General features: G+C 41.5%; 1 protein-coding gene across 8 annotated transcripts in view; it reads left to right on the forward strand.

The window, feature by feature from the left end:
- Positions 1 to 18,256, forward strand: part of ZNF521 (zinc finger protein 521) — a 315,240-nt gene that overhangs the window by 154,734 nt on the left and 142,250 nt on the right. For 6 of the 8 annotated variants that reach the window (XM_083187494.1, XM_083187489.1, XM_083187490.1 and 3 more), the window contains one exon: positions 9,114 to 9,200. The exons of the other annotated variants lie outside the window; for them this stretch is intronic. In XM_083187494.1, the coding sequence (XP_083043620.1) occupies positions 9,114 to 9,200 (87 nt within the window). The remainder of the gene's footprint in view (positions 1 to 9,113; positions 9,201 to 18,256) is intronic. 8 annotated transcript variants of the gene reach the window in all.

The raw sequence follows: 18,256 nt of genomic DNA on the forward strand, positions 1-18,256 counted from the left end.
CCCTTGTCTTGCTTTACTTTTAGCCATGGATTCTGTGCTGTATAAAATATATAGAATTATCTGTGAAAATCTATGAAAAACAACACCCAGCAGAAAGACAGCTTGCTTCCATTACATAAGTTAATATCATGACCGCTGAGAAGAGATGACCTGGCCCACTTCTCATCGCTCCTGCTACTAACGTTCTTGTTCTGTGAGAGCTCTAAGTATGAGGCCTTCCAACAGAGTTGGCCACCATCCCACAGCCACTTACTTCAGTCACATTGAATCGCATCATCCTAGCCCCTCCCCTGCTGCAAAACACATTTGGCAAAGTTGGCAAGCATAACTGTTTAGAATAGAAAAGCGTTGTGGCAGTTTAGTAACAATTATTCCAAACTATGCTTTACCAGGAGCAATTCACCAAACCCACATAACCATACCTCTCAAACTTTTGTAAACTTTAAGTCGGGACCTGCAATGAAGGGGTGGAGCTAATGGGTAGGCATGGCCACGGGTAGAGGGGGCATGGCCTACTGCAGCAACCCCCATTTTGGGGGGGTGGGGGGTCTTTCACAGCACTCCCCTAGCAACTGAGCAGCCCTCGGCTCCATCCGTGCCCTCCCTTCCTCCTCCCTGCACTGAAGAGATGCCATACGCTTGTGCACAGCAACTATTCAGCGATCACCGGCAGAGCAGCGGTGAGCTTCGGCTCCCCCCAACAGTCCCCCCTGCCTGTGGGAGGGACAGTGGGACAGTCCTGCTGTAATCGGGACAGTTGGGAGGTATGCACAAGTACTTAGCAGGAGTAGTTGGGTATGAAATATGGAAGCCAGATTGTGAGGGAACAAAATACTCCACTTTTTCCACTTTCTAAAAAAGAATGTTATTGCTTGCCAACTAATCCAGCTTTAGAACACTTCCATAAATTAGCCAAAGGTGTAGTCATGTTACTAGCATGGCATTGTACAGTATATTGGGGCTATCAGTGTGAGAATACTGGGTAACTGGAAAGCCGGCCAAATGATTTCACCACAGTGTACTCTGGCAATCTACACTTTTTTTTCCTGGAATTTAGAGTTTTAGAATTTCCAAAAATAAGCAATAAGATAAATGCGCGAAAGGCTGTGCAAAAAGGATGCACAAATTAATACAGCGGAATTTGTTGAGTTTCTAGTTAATGTGCTGTCACCAAAAAAAAACCCTAAGAAGTGGCTTGGCAGTTTTGTGTGCTATAACCGAACTGTGATTTTATATCCTGTATTGGATCACAAACTGCTGAAATCTGTGCTGTTCCGTTGTATCGGAGAGCTTGCCCTCCTGTGAGCAATACTGGCTGCTGTCTGAAAAAGCCCATAAAGGGGTTCGGCATGGACCATGCAAAAGGGATACTTTCCCTTTAATAGCCATCTGTACAGGAGGGATGAGAAGTGGGCCAGGTCATCTCTTCTCAGCTGTCATGATATTAACGTAGGTAATGGAGCAAGCTCTCTTTTCTGCTGGGTGTTGTTTTTCATAGATGTTCATCGATTTACACAGATAATTCTATTTATTTTATACAGTTGGTCCAGGAAAACTGGGCAGAATAACAAACACCACAGCATTCGGAATCTCTTTATTTTATTTGTCATTTGCAGTGTTAACTTTTGCCTAGAACAGTGTCACACCTACTGTGCAGATGGGCTGCATGATTTGTATACCAGCCAAAACATTTAAAAGAAATGTCCAATATGGGAACGCAATTAAATAAAAGATAAAAAATGAAGTATGCACCGGCTATTCAAATAATAAGCTCATTTTTAGGTTGTGAATTCTATTTTGCAATCTTGCACTAAAGAAGTTATAACAACTTCAAAGGTCGTCCACTCAAATACTTCAACTTATTTTATTTTTTTGTAGGTCCATATGTTTAAACCATATGCTGGAATATTACTTGAGGTTTTGCATTTCATCCAACCAATGTATTGTTTTGAGACTACTCAGACCGCAGCTTGTTTGTGTGTACCGGACAGTGTTTATGCTGTCTGCATTAGATCAGTGCTTCTTTGTTTGGCATCAGTAATACAGCATTTGTGGGCAAGTAAAGTATTTCTATGTATATACTACACCAAAGACTGAGGGAGTTCTGGAGCTCATTGAAAACTTGAATTTGAAGTCTACTAAAGGATAAGGAAGTTCGTATCTAAACGTATAGGTAGTAAACTTCATTATTGCTGTTAGGTTTATATTATTGTTCTGTTTTGTATCCAGCTAGACAGAATATTGGCATCCCAAATGTCAACATGTTAGTAGGACACTGACATAATATCAATCAACATGTCAACATGTTGTTTTCCTGACCCATAAAAAGGCTTTTTGATGTTGTATCTGAAGACATTCACAATGTCAACATTATCCCATGTTGACATCCTGAACGTCAACATTCTGAATGAATGTTTACCATCTCAGTCGATTCTGATTTGTTAACCTGTTATCGTTCTGCAGTAGTGAGGTTGTGGTTTGTGCTCTCCTTTCCATAGTTGACAGTTTCCCCATCTATTCTGTATAAGTCCCTACAATCCCTGATAAGTCCCTACAATGACCTAGCCTAGAAGTACTTTCTCACTATCTTTTGTTGCCCCTACCTACCTTACCTACACTCCATCATATTCCCACTCCTTCTAATCGTGCCATGAGGTACCGCCATAGCTGATAGTGATTGGAGCAGCTGCATCAGGTGCTCTGCGCAGAACCAAAGTTATGAAGGGGAAAAGTTTTCCAGTGACGAAGTAGCCCAGGAATGACAACATATGGCTCCACAATGGTCCTTGTTCAATGTCTTGTCAGCTATTTACAGACCACTTACCACTCAACATCTCAGCAGTTTCTGACTCTAGTATGTGTGGAATCATAGGTACTTCAGCTACAGGGACATATCTCCCAAATGCGCACAATAGTTTGTCCCAAGTGTATTCATAATACCAGAATGTCCCAGTTCTTTAGTAATATATTTCCCTTTCTATTCAGTATTTTAGAGACGTGTGACAAAGCTATAACACGTTATTTTTTTTATTATATCGCAATTCCCTAGGTTCCTACTGTTTTCATTAATGAACTTGACTTTAAGTCCAACGGGACTGAATCTCATCATTGCATTTTGAATCAAGTTGATTAGTTTGATCTCTGAGTAGAACATATACAAGGCTTATTATGCGAAAATATTTGAAGGGTGGGGAAGGCTAATATTAGGAAAAACAGAACATTAAAATTAAACTGTTATATATTGTATAGATGATGTGACGATTATGTGTAAAGATTGCAGAAACAAAAGAAAAATATGCACAGCAACAATATAGTAAAATATGTAATGTTCTGCCGAGAAACCCTGCTCAATGCTGTCGTCACATCATCTTTAGCACCCCAAGCGGTTCACAATTAAGGGGGGTATTCAATCGCCGGCGATCATCTCCCCACGGGGGAGATGGATGCTGAGCCCTATTCAATGCTGTCTTCCCCAACAGCATTGAGCAGTGTTTCTCGGCAGAACGAGCCCGACTTCACAAGCTGTTGGGCTCGTTCTGCCATTGAATCCCGCCTGCATGTTCTCGGTCGAGCTGACCGAGAACGGGACAGGGTCACGGCGGTCAAGCAAGCTTGACCGCCGTGACCTAAACATTGAATACCCTCCTAAATCCGCTCTGCAACGCCTGATCAGCGTGGCGCATGAGCAATCAGCAGATAAACGTTCAACTGCAAAAACTACGTGGTATACATTCATCTGAACCAGGCCCTCTTTTCTTTGTAATGTCATAAATGCCAATTTTACTACAACTCCTTTACTACTTTTTGACTATAGTTACTGTGATCATTTGCTTTTTAACTACTTTTCTATGTCATGTTCCTGTTTAACTAGTCAGACACACACACAAAAAAAAACACATCCAGTATCGAAGCGGAGGTTTTTTTTTTTTTTTTTTTTTAATCTGCAGTATATTCAAGGAACTGATGTCAATATGGACAGTGGGTGTCGAGCTTCAGCTGTTCATATTGTTGCATTTGGTGTGCTGATGGGGTTTTGTAGGTCACCTTTAAAATTATGCCTATGACAGCAGTAGACACCTGCCAAGATTGCAAGGTATCTTACAGCTCTCAGGATGAAGCCTATGGCCTGGTAGGCCTCAGTTGGAGAGGTACGCAATTGCCGTACAGCTGGCATCACTGTATGGGGCAGCAGTGTGGGCTGTTAGGGAGTTGGAAGGGAGACAAGCATGAAATTTTGTCTAACCCGAACGGATTTTTTTTTCCAGCTCTGTTGGCTGCTTTTCAGATTCTCGTTATAAAAAAAAAAAAAGAGAGAGAGAGGGAGAGGAGAGAAGAAAAAGACCCATAATCAAGCACCCTTTAATCTGCCTGCGATTACTGGTTGTATAAAAAGAAGAGCATAATGAGGAAAAATGCCTCGTTTTGTTGCTTTCAAAAGCCAACAAATTGGAGTTAACTTGACAGGAAGTAGCTTAATAATTAGATTATTTATTTATTCCTGACACATCCCCCTGTTACTTGTCTCAGGAGACTGTGTAGATGGTACAATTTTCCATCAGCCATTACTTTGCTGTCTTCTGTGAACAAAGAGTCTACTGTCTATCAGTCAATTAAATGCACTCTTTAAGCCGAGGCAGTGTAGTCCTCAATGGAGAGAGCCCTGGGACACTGTGGCTGATGATGCCTTTCTCAGTACTGTACATCACACTCAACTGCAGTCCCCACAGAGCGGGAATAAAGTCATGCATTAAAATATCACTTGTAGATTTGTTTGCTAATGAAGAGCCATTGAAATGTTTGTCTGTTTCTGTGGCAAAATAATTTATTAAAGGACTACTTGTTTGCATATATTAGTTCATTAGCGCAGAGTGCTTTTTAGGATTCCCAGAAATGAAAGTCAACAAATTAAAGCGAAACAAGTGCATGATCATTCCAGATACTTTCAAATTGCATCAAAGTAGATATGTTAATAAAAAGCCTGGAAAATGCATTGATGAAGACACCAGCAATTTAAGTAATTATTATTTATCTATTTTTTTTTTTAATAATAATTTTCATTGCATGTACAGTACAATGGCCTAATAAGCGCCAGTATAGAAGACAGGTTGGCAAGAAAATCTTCTTTGATGTTTTGCCTGCAGTCAACGTCTGTACACGGAAGTGCGTGACACCATGGTGGCTTATGAATTTCCTTAAGATAAGGGTACTGGTAAATATATGGGAAATGTCTATCTGGAAAAATTGCTTTAATTAAGTAAAAATATTAAACCGAGGGTCTGCAGAAAATATTTGTTTTATTTTTCATCACCATATTTCAGAGATACTCAAGGGAGAACCTGTACCTACCAGAGAGGTGTAACTTCTGCCCACCTGGAGCACATGACTGTGCCCAACATATATTTATTATATCGTTTATCTCTACTTGGAGATAAGCTAGAGTAGCAAGCTCAGTGAGAGTGAGGAAATGTGCAGTGAGCTCTGGCATCTCTTTAGATCACTCCCTATCACAGCCTTTCACATTGTAGCTCTTTTAAGTAGACAAATACACATTTGTGGGATCTAATGTAGGTGAAGAGAAGGTTTAAGGCCCCTGCTCCAACCTCCAAAGTGAATCTTTCATACTTCCAGTTTAATCATCAGTACTGGAACACGTGGAGCAAGGTGGTGGCTCCACCCCCCCAAAATATTTGGGAGGTGCCTGTCGAAGTAATGGGTCACGAGGGGCTATACGGCCACCATCTACAGTTAATACGGGCAGTGTCAGGATGGAGATAACGCCTGTTCCATCTGCTCCACCTACTCCTATCTTACAACCCTTCTATGCCTGCCTCCAGGTTCCATTTACAGAATGTGCCTTCAAATTAAATACTGTCAGAGTGACTAGAAAGAAGTAGAAATTTGATACCCATAATATGCCGGAATGCTCAGGGTTTATATTACAAGCACTAGACCAACAGTGTCTTGTTATTGCCTTCTAAATTACAATATGTTGAAGATTAGTCTTTATGGTAATACTTGAACTTGACCTAACCACTTGAGCTGCCCTGCCGCAGCGGTCTGTCCTGGAAAATATCCGGGCATACCACTAAGATGAAGGTGTGCGCCAGTGGTGCCTGCAGCTGTGCACCACTGGCACATCACCTGTCCGGGCACCCCCCAGTGGCCGCTCTCTTCTCCCCTCCCATTGCTCCCCCTCACCTCTCCGCTCTGGCGCCGGTACGGCGGAGCTCCCCTGCCCCTGCCGCCATTAGTTCTAGTAAGCAGGCGGGGATGTTCGGTGTGGCTCGGGGGGACTCGGGATTTCAGGCTGAGGGGGGGGGGGCACAGCTCTGTGGTGGGTTTTGCAGGGGCAGGAGAAACCTGCCCTGGTAGGTTTCTCCTGCCCCAGCAAAACCCACCACTCAAGGGGTTAACGCTGGCCATATACCTGAGCGATCTCAGGCCCGAACGTACAATTCTGACTGGTCGCACAATTGATTTTGTGCACATCGTGAGGAATATTGATGCAATGCGCAGTCTGGCGGGTCGAGAGGTCGCTCCACTAATCGTATGTGCTGCACATATGATAATTTGGGATGGCGTGCAGTCGTAAGCAGATCATATGCCTTTTAAAGCACAAACGATCACTAGTTTGACCACTCTTCCGACCTGCATACGATTATGCAGGTCATTCTGATGTATGGGCATCTTTAGCTGATGTACTGTACTCTCAGGCATCCAGGTTTACCAGGTCAACCAGGTTGGTCCTACTATACTGAGTGACCTGGCAGTGCGTGATGTTAGGCCTATGTGTAAGCTGAGGTCCGGAGCTGCAGTTCCATCTGCTCCATTGATAACCTTGCCCTGTTATTTGGATAGATCATTCTTGGTTGCTTGTTGTGTGTAGCATATGTGACTTGTGGTACATGATACGGTCAAACGGCCGACTGTACTGTGTATCGGCTGTTTGTCCAATTATTAAAATAATGCACTATAAATAATAAATATATATTTTAATTCAAACCATTTGCTTGTAATAACCTTCACTTTTGCAGTGGAAAATGCTTGCCATGCTGTCCTAAGCACGCGCTGCTGTTACCGAGATAGCAAGTGCACGGATATTGTAAATGATGTTTATTATGCAAGGCTTAATGTATGTTGATCTCTGCTTAGGGGGGCCATGTGGGTTAGGGACTAGGAGAAAATCCCATTTTCCAGCTTGTTTCAAATGTAGTAAAAATGCTGCTTCAGTTGCTTTATGCTACTCACATTGGGAAAGGTGCTTATACTGTGATAATTATCATCAAGGAATATTAATGCGTTCAGCATTTGTAACCCAAAAACTCATTATAGCTTAAGCTGTGCATCATCTGTGAAGAGAGAACTTTGCCAGAATTTACTCTTCACATGGGGTTGCCTCCTGCTTGCTGCATACAGTAGTGGTCAGAGCATTGTAAGAGGTCACTGAGGCTATTTCTGAATGCTAGAGCTCTGCATCTTTTATCATTACCTTCTGTTTCAATAGCCTATCATTCTTGCTTCAGAATTATGGATGTGCACTAATATATTATGCAGTCTTATTATATATCAGGTTGTGGTGGGGTGAAGGGGGGACCAGGCAATAAATATGAATTATGTCTGTCGATGTTCTAGACACAAAGACGTTCAACATAACTTTACCAGGACATTTAAATCAGATACACATTTTTACAAGGAACTATTGCCTCATTTTTCAATTACTAGAACCTAATTGGCTAGTTTAACTCATGGATACTATGGAACAAAGATACATATTACAGTTTAAAAATACCAACTTTAGCCTTGCAATTTTTTTAGCCATATATTTATCACATACGGGGCGGGATGTACTAAAAAATGCCGCAGAAACCCCGGGTTCTGTGTTTTTATAGCATTTTCAAATGCACTAAAGCCCCTTCCAGCGGGGACTTTACTGCCTATGGGCTTCTCTTCGCAGCGCTGCTGTGTGAGGTATCCGACACGGATCCCTCCTAGCATGCTCCGCGGCCGCCAGCTTCTCTGCGCATGCACAGAGGGACTTACCCGTAAGAAACGAGGAAGTGCAGGCAGCAGCGGGGATTGCAAAGGGCAGCTCTTTTCGGGAGAACTGCCCTTTGCATTGCTCACCGCATATGTCAGTACATATGTGATGAGCACCGGCGCAATGGGTGGCAGGATGTACCGTGGCTGCTTGGTCCAAAGACAGCAGCTATCATACAATCAATCTGCAATAATAAAGAGCATTTTTTTCATTTGCAGTTATATATATATGTGAACCTTTATAAAGTATTTTTCGACCTTCCTAAAACCATGTTTGGGGTCATCTCAATCCGCATATACACAAATTTCTGATAAATGAGTTTGAAATATGTCAAAATAGTCAATTTGCAAAGCCAATGTCCTCTCCAGCCATGTGTTTTACCATGTATGATATCATAGGATTGTGTGTGCGCTCCCAGCCCATATGAGCAGTCTAAGCAATTAATATATCTTGCTCATCATGCCGGAACAGCCAGTAGGCTTCCAAAATTAAGCGTCATTCCCTGCCTTACCTTACCTGCCATACCTTCCCACATCTGCCAACTGAATCGCATCATTGTGGCCCCGCCCCCACCTCATAATGCCAATCATCTCCACACTGTGTAGCTGTTCAGAACCAGAATAACTTCATGCCCTCGTTCCACTCCCTATTCAGCATCACATTCCTCCCCACAATCCCCGCTATGCCAACGTGCATGCCCCTTACCAGAGGTGGCAACCAGAATGTTGTTAAGTATGCCTTGGGTACACTAAAACGCTTGTGTTCATTTCTTTTTTTTTTTCATGCATTTATATACACTCTCTGGAATGAATCAATCTGTTGTATCTGTTGTAATTATGAAAAGTAATCATTTATAAAACGCTGACACCTACTGCAGCGCTGTACATATTGAATGGTATGCTTAGGGTATTAGAACTGTTGCATATCTTTGCACCTACCCGCAAATATAGCCAATGCAAAAAAAGTATGAATTGCCTTCAATGACATTTTTAGCAGCATAATGCATGAACCAGTGATCATCAGGGTTAATCGATGTTTACTAATGTAGCCACTTCTTTGTTTTAACCATGTACAGTGGAACAGCTGGTCTCATCCAAACATTTCATGACTGGTTACTCCAACACGGAGTCCTGCTCATCTTCCTCATTGGCAGTACCTACTGGTAGGTAGTGCCCATTTTTACACAAGATACTGGTCTTGGCATGCCCACTTGATACAGCATTTCCAATGTTATAAGAATATATAAAATTTATGAGTATAGGTCAGCTGAGCAGCATACTGTGCAATACAATACACAAGGTAGTTATTTTGAGGCTGTCCCTGTGAAAGCAATTAGCTAATTTCTCTTGTGCATGAGGATCTTTGTGTGGTAGAACGTTCATGAAGCTTAATAGAGAAATATCTCTGTGCACATAATAAAGACCTTGTTTCATTAGTAACATCTAATCATTGTCACACGATTGTTACCTGCAGCTGCTGCTCCCCATTGTTCTAATTTAAAATGAGATTTACCAACAGTAATAAAGGGCTAGCTACTTCTGCCATTGTCCTGTATATTAATGATATTCAGGAAAGAAGGCATTGCTTTGTAGTTTTTGTTCCACCAGACTTAATAATTATTTAATATATATATTAATAGTATTAATATTTCTTTATCATGCTTTTGTTAGTTTGGACTGTGTATGGTTTTGTTTGTGTATTTTTACTCGGCAATTACATGAATTGACATATATTTTCAATTAATTCTAATTCATATGTTTGTAATTATGAGTAGTTGTTTTGTGAACACTATTTGCATGCACTGTCCAATGGTTGCTACAGTCTGAACCAGGCTGTAAGGTGCTTTTGGTGATTTAATTTCCACTCCACCGCCATGTTGCTGTCATTGCCCACCAGACGCAGATTCCCAATTATTCAACAAAAAATAACCTGTCTCTTTCACTTCCTTTCCCGAACCTACTATACATTGGCCAATCTTATTGCATACAATGTCAACATTCCCAGTCTACTAGAGCTTCTGTTATTTTTCCTAGTTATATAATCTCACTGCTATTACAATCCATCTCTGCCTTTTTTTGACTCACTCATGTAGGGTGATTCTGGATGTTTTGCAAAAGCAAACTCCTTCTTTAATGGACAAAACCATGTACACTGCAGGAGGGGCAGATGTAACGTGCAGGAGAGTTACATTTGGGTATGATGTGTTCAAACTGAAATCTAAATTGCAGTGTACAAAATAAAGGAGCCAGTATTTACTCTGCACAGAAATAAAATAACTCATCCAAATGTAACACACTCTGCACATGTTACATCTGCCCCACCTGCAGTGCTCATGGTTTTGTCCATTAAGGAAGGAGTTTGCTTTTGCAATCCAAACAGAATTATGCCCAGTGTTTCTATTCGGTCTCGCCCAGAGTCAGTCTGGTCAGCAAGGAAACAGGGAAAATCCCCGGTGGCCCCATTGTGGATAGCCCACTACATCTTCTAGGGGTCAGGTTCCATACTGAGAATTATACACATTTACTTTATTAGAGGGTCAGTTACCTACTAGAACAGGACCACAGATGAACACTGTTGCTTAGTTTACATATGTGGAAGCTACACCAACATTTTCCCTCCTGCCACTCAAAGTGAGCAGTGACAACCAAGCTCTTCTTGGCTGTGGACTATAGCACAATCAGCACAGCTCCCACCAGTGATTAGAATGGGATTGCATTTCACTAATTTGCAATCAGGTCATCCCACTGGGAATAGCTTCAATAAATGTAATTATTTGATTTTTTTTGACAGTGGTATGTGATTTGCCTTTACTAGACCTCATGCAGGTCTCATTGCATTTTAGACACTGGCTAGTCATTTCTTAGGTTTCATGCCCCAATCTGACATTGGTCACTACAGTCTTACACACTACGAGTGATCCCTTTCATTCCACGCCCAAAACTTGGAACTCCCGAGTCCCAACAGACCAACCACGTGCAAGAGTGCTCCTGTACTTCCAATGAGCCCAATATACCGCCAACAATTACCTCCTCTATTACAATTTGTCCAGTCTTCTAACATCACTCTTTCTTTTAGCAAATCTACTGTACTTTTAATCCCTAATATGTACCTAGTATGACCCAGTAATCAAACCTTTGTTGCATCTTTTCCACAGTCAACTCACTTCACAGCCCACACCCACCACCCTAAAACACATGATCTGCAAAGGAAACATTTGCGCATATTTTATTTCACTGATCTAACAACTCTGATTCTCTTTAACGAACACAAGATCTTCACATTCCTCTCTTCTTCTTCCCAACCAACCGAAATCATTTACACCATTCCCTCCCAATTTACATTTCCTCATTCTGTCTGTCCCTGCTAACATCCACAACTTGTCACTGTCCTTTGGTACTTCCCCATCCATTTCCAAAGGTGCAATCATTTCTATAGACCTTATGAAAACATCCTATGAATATCTTTATTTTCCATCTTCTCTGCCATTTCTCACCTGTCCTTTAATTTTATACTACAGTACTAAACTAGCTTTTCTAGAACCTGTTCATCCACTTTCTCATTATTCATTCTATTCTTGAAACTCTCTAATAATATTATTGCCCTTTACATTTTACCAAGGTGGCCATTTACACACCAAATGACATCTCATTGCTAAATTAAAGGGTCCCCCCTATGATACTTAAAGCCCCTCTTGGTGTCAAAACGCATCATATTTCCCTGTGTTCCTCAGAGATGAAGCTATAGCATCATGCTCAACTGTATGCTTATCTGTTCCCTCAGACACTCAGTTGTTTGCACTGTCTTTCTCCTTTGAACCATTGTCCAACTGTTAACCTTCACCTTCTAACCCCTCACCAACTCTCTACTCAATAAATATGGTATCTGTCACAAGATATAAACACGCTTCCTGATCTAATACTCACCTCATCTCTGATCACCGCCTCTCACTCCTGATTCCAAGACTACTCCTGTGCATCTACTTAATTATGGAACTCCATACCCCATTCTGTCTTTCAAGGATTGCCTATAGGCCATGCTATCGCCACCTCTACTCCGTCTGCATGTGTTTACTGTCATAGCCCAATGTTTTACTAGTTCCTATTTTCTCAGAATCTTATGAGCAGTGCACACTTTATCCTCTGTCTTACATATGAACCGCTCTCATTAACCTCACATGTATTTGTTCATATATATATATATATATATAGAGAGAGAGAGAGAGAGAGAGCGAGAGAGAGATCATTTTGAGTGATTCTTCAAGTAGATGGTTATAATGAGGCTCTCTACTACATTAGTGACTGGGCTCCAGATTCCTGGATATTGGTTCTTCAGTGCATGCTTTATATAGGGCATTACCACCTGAAGTGACCAATGTAAAAATAAGTGAGGTAGTTTTCGTAGATACAGACTTAGAAGAAAAGGTTTTCTAAGATCCGGATAGAATAAAAACATCATGATGGTTCAACTATATTTGTTTTATTTTCTTGAATTTCCCTTGAAGATACCATTAGCCATCTGCCAGTCGGCAATATTTTATGTCATACCTTTTGCAAGGTCATTGAAAGGTCCACTAGTGTTGTGAAAAGATTATAATTGGCAAGTGCTGAATTCTACTTTCACTCACTGCAATTCCATGACTGAAATGTGTTTAACAGGTCACATTACATTGTTCAAAGAGCCTTTGAGTAATTTGTGGCGAATCAGCCGAGAAGTCCATGAATGTGACATCTTTGTGAAAAGTTTCATTTATGTATTTTTTTTTTCCCTGAAGCTGCTCTCTTTATAGGCTGGTTGGTTTGCACAAGGAAGAGTTTCATGTGGCATCATTTCATTTAATTGCAGAGTTTAACATTGCAAACTGATGCTTCTTTTTTCCATTTGAAATCTGGCTTACTTTAGCCCAGGACTTTCTACTTCAGACATTAGAGGTTTCCAACAAAGCAGGATTTCACTCAGTATATGACTCATTCTGACAGCTCCTCCTCTGCCAATTCACCGCACTGTGTACTCATTAGAGGAGAGCCTATAAATCCTGCGCTGTGGAAGAGGTGGGGTGTATAAACTCGAGTCTTCGGTACTTATGGATTCAAATATTTTAGTATAATATATTCTTTATAAAAAAGTATATACTGAAACAGCTGGATCTAAAGATGATGCATGTGCAAAATACATTGCCCAGTAATAATTGTTCAGAGCCTGTTTGTTTACTTTAAGAGTCTTCTATGGCCATAAACTGATGCCACTGTCACATTGAACCAAAAATGTGCTGAAACAAGTTGATTTTGTGGGAAAATAACTACATACTTTTTAAGCTATTGAGATCCACAGATTTGACTAGCAGAAGTTTCATCAGTTCCTTGGTGGTTGCATAGGTTTCTTAATCAAACACAGTTCGAAGTGTCTAGTCTTAACTTTGCTAATTTATAGCGATCTGTTAAGTCTTAACTTACTTTTGGACTGGTTACCCATGCCTCCCAATGTTCCCGGTTTTTACGGGGCAGTCCATCTGCAGGCATCAGTATCCTACTGTGTATGTGTGTGTGTGTGTGTGTGTGTGTATGGGGGGGGGGGGCAGATGTGACCAGCATCTATTCACTGGAGACATATGAACTGGAGGCATGCTAGCTGCTCACAGAGCACTGTATCAGTGACGAAAGCCGGGGGCATGGTACGTGACTACAGAATTACCATGAAGTCATGCCATGCCTATATAGATCACGCCCCTTTTCGGGTTTTCATGCTTCACACTTTTAATATGGTGGGAGGTATGGTTTACCTGTTCAAGTTAAGTTAAGCACAGAAGTCTTGTGAATTGAGAATAAATTCACTAGTTGTGACTGGTTTCAACTGAGCAAAGCTTTTCTGGGTGTAACATTTGATCCCTTTTTATCCCATTTGGAGTTTAATTTAAAAAAAAAAATCCATGCTTAGTTGGTGGCTCATTTTCCAGACCACCCAGCACAATGGTGATACATTGTAAATGGCAGGTGGACATCTTGCCACATAACTCTTAAACAAAGCAACCAATTACAATACAGAATCCACAGACCAAGACCTTTTAATTTGGTATATGATGTTCCCTGCTCAGACAACGGCATCATATAAATATGTCACATATAAAGTTGTTGTCCTGCCATTAATATATAGATAGATGGATTATATTGCTTTATTTATTTTTGTATAAACATATTTAGACAGTGAAATAAAATCAAAATATGAACACACACCATTGGTTTTGTGAAAAAAGTGGGATTACAAATAATATTTGGTTATTTTAATTTGCTTGATTTTTAAGTGGGTTTTGTCATTTAATCAAGGGATGTGCTATAAACATTCATGTAAAATATGATAATACATGCATAAAGTAATAATTGATATACCATATTCTTATTACATTATTTTTAATAAAGCGTTGTCAGTAGTTTGGTTAATCAAAGTAGGTTTACATTAAAGTAGAGATTAGAAATGCAAAATACCTTCTGTTACAAATATTGCCTTTTTTAGTGGATTATGAAACTGATGACTACACAGGACATTTGTAGCCCCACAGGTTTAATTTGCTATTATTGGTTCATTATCTGCATTACGTTTTGTTTTTAATGTTTATGCGATATATGTGTTTAGGAGGTAAAGTCATAGATAAAAAAGGAAATCTGCTTTTAGAGAGTTTCTGGTAGGCAGACTTGAGAACTTTTTCATCATGCTTTAATTAGTTTAGTATTTACCTTGTGTTATATGGTTGGACTATATCACTGTATTAAATGCAAAACCCCTAGTGCAATGTCTGACATACCTGCCTACCCTCCAGGAATGGCCGGGAGCCGGGTCCCGCATATTGTGTCCCCCTCCCGGCCCCCGGGAAGGTGGGCAAGTCTCCCACATCACCGCCGCAGCCCCCACTTCCCCACGGTATAGGCAGGGCTAAAATGACACAAAAAGCATCCTTTTAGCCCCTCCCCCAATCCACGGACCCGTGAATTAACGCGGCTGGCTGTCATGGGGGCATGGCTTGGTGACGGCAGTCTCGCCCCACCCCCTGAAATGTAGTCTGATCCCGACCCCCTTTGCTCCTCTCCCCGGGCTTCTCCCGGAGAGGAGTTATAAAAAGTAGGTAGTGTGATGTCCGAGGTCATTCAGAAGTGAATGATTTTAGAACATTGGGCCCAAGGGCTGTTGTGTTGGCTTTCATTGATGGATATGTGGGGGGAGTGTTGGTTTTAGTAATGCGTCGAAAGAGCTTGATATGTATGATGATCACTGATGGGTCCTTCACACCTGCCCCCGCCAAGCAAATTCCTGCACTAGCATGCGAGCGGATGTGTACGCCTACACATCCGCTCACATGCCTCTGCACGGAGGGAAAATCATTACATGGTCACACACCATCAAATTATTTTTCCTCCCTTCATAGATAAAAGTAAATCTATATTTGTGTTTCTCCTGGATGGCCGAGATGGTTGCGGGAACTGACGTCATGTGATTTCAGCCACCCGCCCCAAGCAGGCATGGACACGCCTGCAATCTGATGGGCCCGCCCAGTGTTTCTATAGGTGCAACCATTTTTATGGGCACGCCCATGAAACGCTGGGTGGAACCCAAAAGCCTCCCCATGCCCACCCATCAGTTAGAGAATGTCCTGTGTGAAACTCGCCTAAGGTGTTTGCATCGGGGGCTTGCGCGCATGGGCAAATCCACACCATTGGCCCGGGTAGAGAATTCAGAACCTAAGCGCTCGGGACTGGATCGCCCCTGAAATGTAATAGGGTTGGCTTTTACAAAAGAGAGCTCTTCCATCACCTTTTCTGCAGAATGATTTGTGTGTGGTTTATTTTATACATAATACATGTTTTACAAGATTTGTGTAGATAGAAATATGTGAACATAGGGCCTGATTCCTAGTTGTACACTATTGCTGGTGCAGATACAAGGCCAGATGCACTAAGCTTTAAAAGTGATAAAATGGAGAGTGATAAACAGCCAGCCAATCGGCTCCTGCCTGACATTTTTTAAACACAGTCTGTGACATGTCAGGAAGGAGCTGATTGGCCATTTTATCACTTTTGAAGCTTAGTGCATCTGGCCCACAATTTTTGACTTCGGATGTTTAAAACATGGTAAGGTTACAACTGCCGGGATTTACGTAGAGATGACCATTGTCCATTTCCTATGGTCACTAGATTTACTGCTTATTGGATTGCATTTGGTGGCTGATACACACCCCAAAATGGTCCCTGCGTTTTTGCTACCACTCCTCGCTACCTCACACATAGGGGGAAATTTACTAAAGGAAATTTGTAAAAAAAATAGGTGTATTTGTATCCAGAAATACACTTATCTTTGACATTTACTATCCCGAAAATACGGCAATTCGTATTCGTATTGATGTGCTATCAATACGAATACGAATTGCCGTATTTACGGGATAGTAAATGTCAAAAATAAGTATATTTCTGGTTACAAATACACCTATTTTTACAAATTTCATTTAGTAAATTTCCCCCATAACATCTACACCCTGTCAATCATTCCAAATGATTTCTCACTGCAATCATAATTGCAGTTCAATCACCAAATGTTTGCATTGCGGCAGTGGCGTATGCATAGACCACTAATAATCGTTCAGTTGCGCAAACATACAACGATAATGCAGGCCCATAGTTGCTAGTAATACAGTATCTAGGGCAAGCAGAGAGATGGGATCCGAGGCGTACAGGCTGACATTAATGTGCAGGTTGCATTTTCAAACCCAAGAGGAGCAATGTGGCAAAAAAAAAAGAAGTGCCATCTGTGTGCCCATACAATGTCACTGCCAGCATCTCTCTACTATTAGTACTGAGCTTACCATTATAATAATACATTTATCTTTTATGAGTGATCTCGTTTTATTGAAGCTGCAAAATGGATTTTTATTTTTAACTTGTGTAATGTACTTTGTCCAGCAGATGCCAGGTCATTTACACATTTGACTGAACTGAACATTTTACTTTGTAGCAAAAAAAACAAAATCAGTAGGATGTTTTTTTAATTTTATATACAGACATTGTAAAATACAGTATATGGTTGTCTTTTACAAAAGGGGAAATTCCCGCCACTATTTCCGACGGGGGCAAATAGTGGTGGGCGCCTATTCAATGCTGTCTTTCTCGACAGCATTGAGAACAGGCATCTCGGCAAGACAAGCCTGACTTTAAAAGCAGTCAGGCTTGTTTTGTCGAGACTGGCCGTGGATTGTTGACCTCTCGACAATCCTTGGCCATTGCTTGCTGTCTTTGCCTTTTCTGACACACGCTCGGCGGGACATTGAATTCTGCCTGCTGAGATGCAGTCGAGCAGGCAGAGAACGGGACCGAGTCACGACTGTCGGGCCGGCCCAACAGTCATGACCCGGGATTGACCCAGAAAGCTGGAAGTCTGGCACTCAATGTTAATGGGCCCTGTTCAATGCGCCCGGCGAGGGGGTTATTCGATGCTGACCGCTCACCATATTCAATGTTCTGGGGGAATCCTCGCTGTCAGAGGACAGCAAGGATTCCCCCAAACAGCGAGGTTTAAGGCTAATGCAGGGAGCCCACTGCATTTAGTCATGAGCCTCGCTGTTTTAACGGCCGCACATGCCATTTCCATGTCGCTGTAAAAACTCAGCGAGGTGGAAACGGCGCGTGCAGGGGGTAAGTTTAATACTGACCGGGCCAGCACTGCTCGATGTCACAACTTGCAAAAAATCATTGAATACGGCCCAATGTAGTACTTGCTTGTGTGCCATCTTCCTGAAAGACTGCGTCATCCTTCATATACAGTATGTGTGGCAAAGAGCATCACTCCAGGTCTTTTTAAGGTGAAGAAACTGTGTTTATTAGAGTCTACTGCATTTCAGGCCTTTCACACCGTGAAAGTGAAAAAATGAAATGTGTGTCCTGAAGATGGGCAGATGCCCAAAACGCCATAGAAGTTAATAAATACAGTTTCTTCACCTTAAAAAGATCCACAGTGGCACTCTTTACCCTTAGTGTGTGTGTGTGTGTATATATGTGTATATATATGTATATGTAGTAGTAGTAGTAGTACGTTTATTTATAAGGCGCCACAAAGTGTCCGCAGCGCCGTACATAGCAAACAAAAAACAAATTACAAGGTAACGTACAGGGTGTGTTGAAAAATACAGTATAAATAGGGGTATAGCTGGTAGAACTAAAATCAGCATCAGTTCAGAAGTAGGTG

This window comes from Crinia signifera, chromosome 5, assembly GCF_055691185.1.
Source record: "Crinia signifera chromosome 5, ASM5569118v1, whole genome shotgun sequence".
NCBI lineage: Eukaryota > Metazoa > Chordata > Amphibia > Anura > Myobatrachidae > Crinia > Crinia signifera.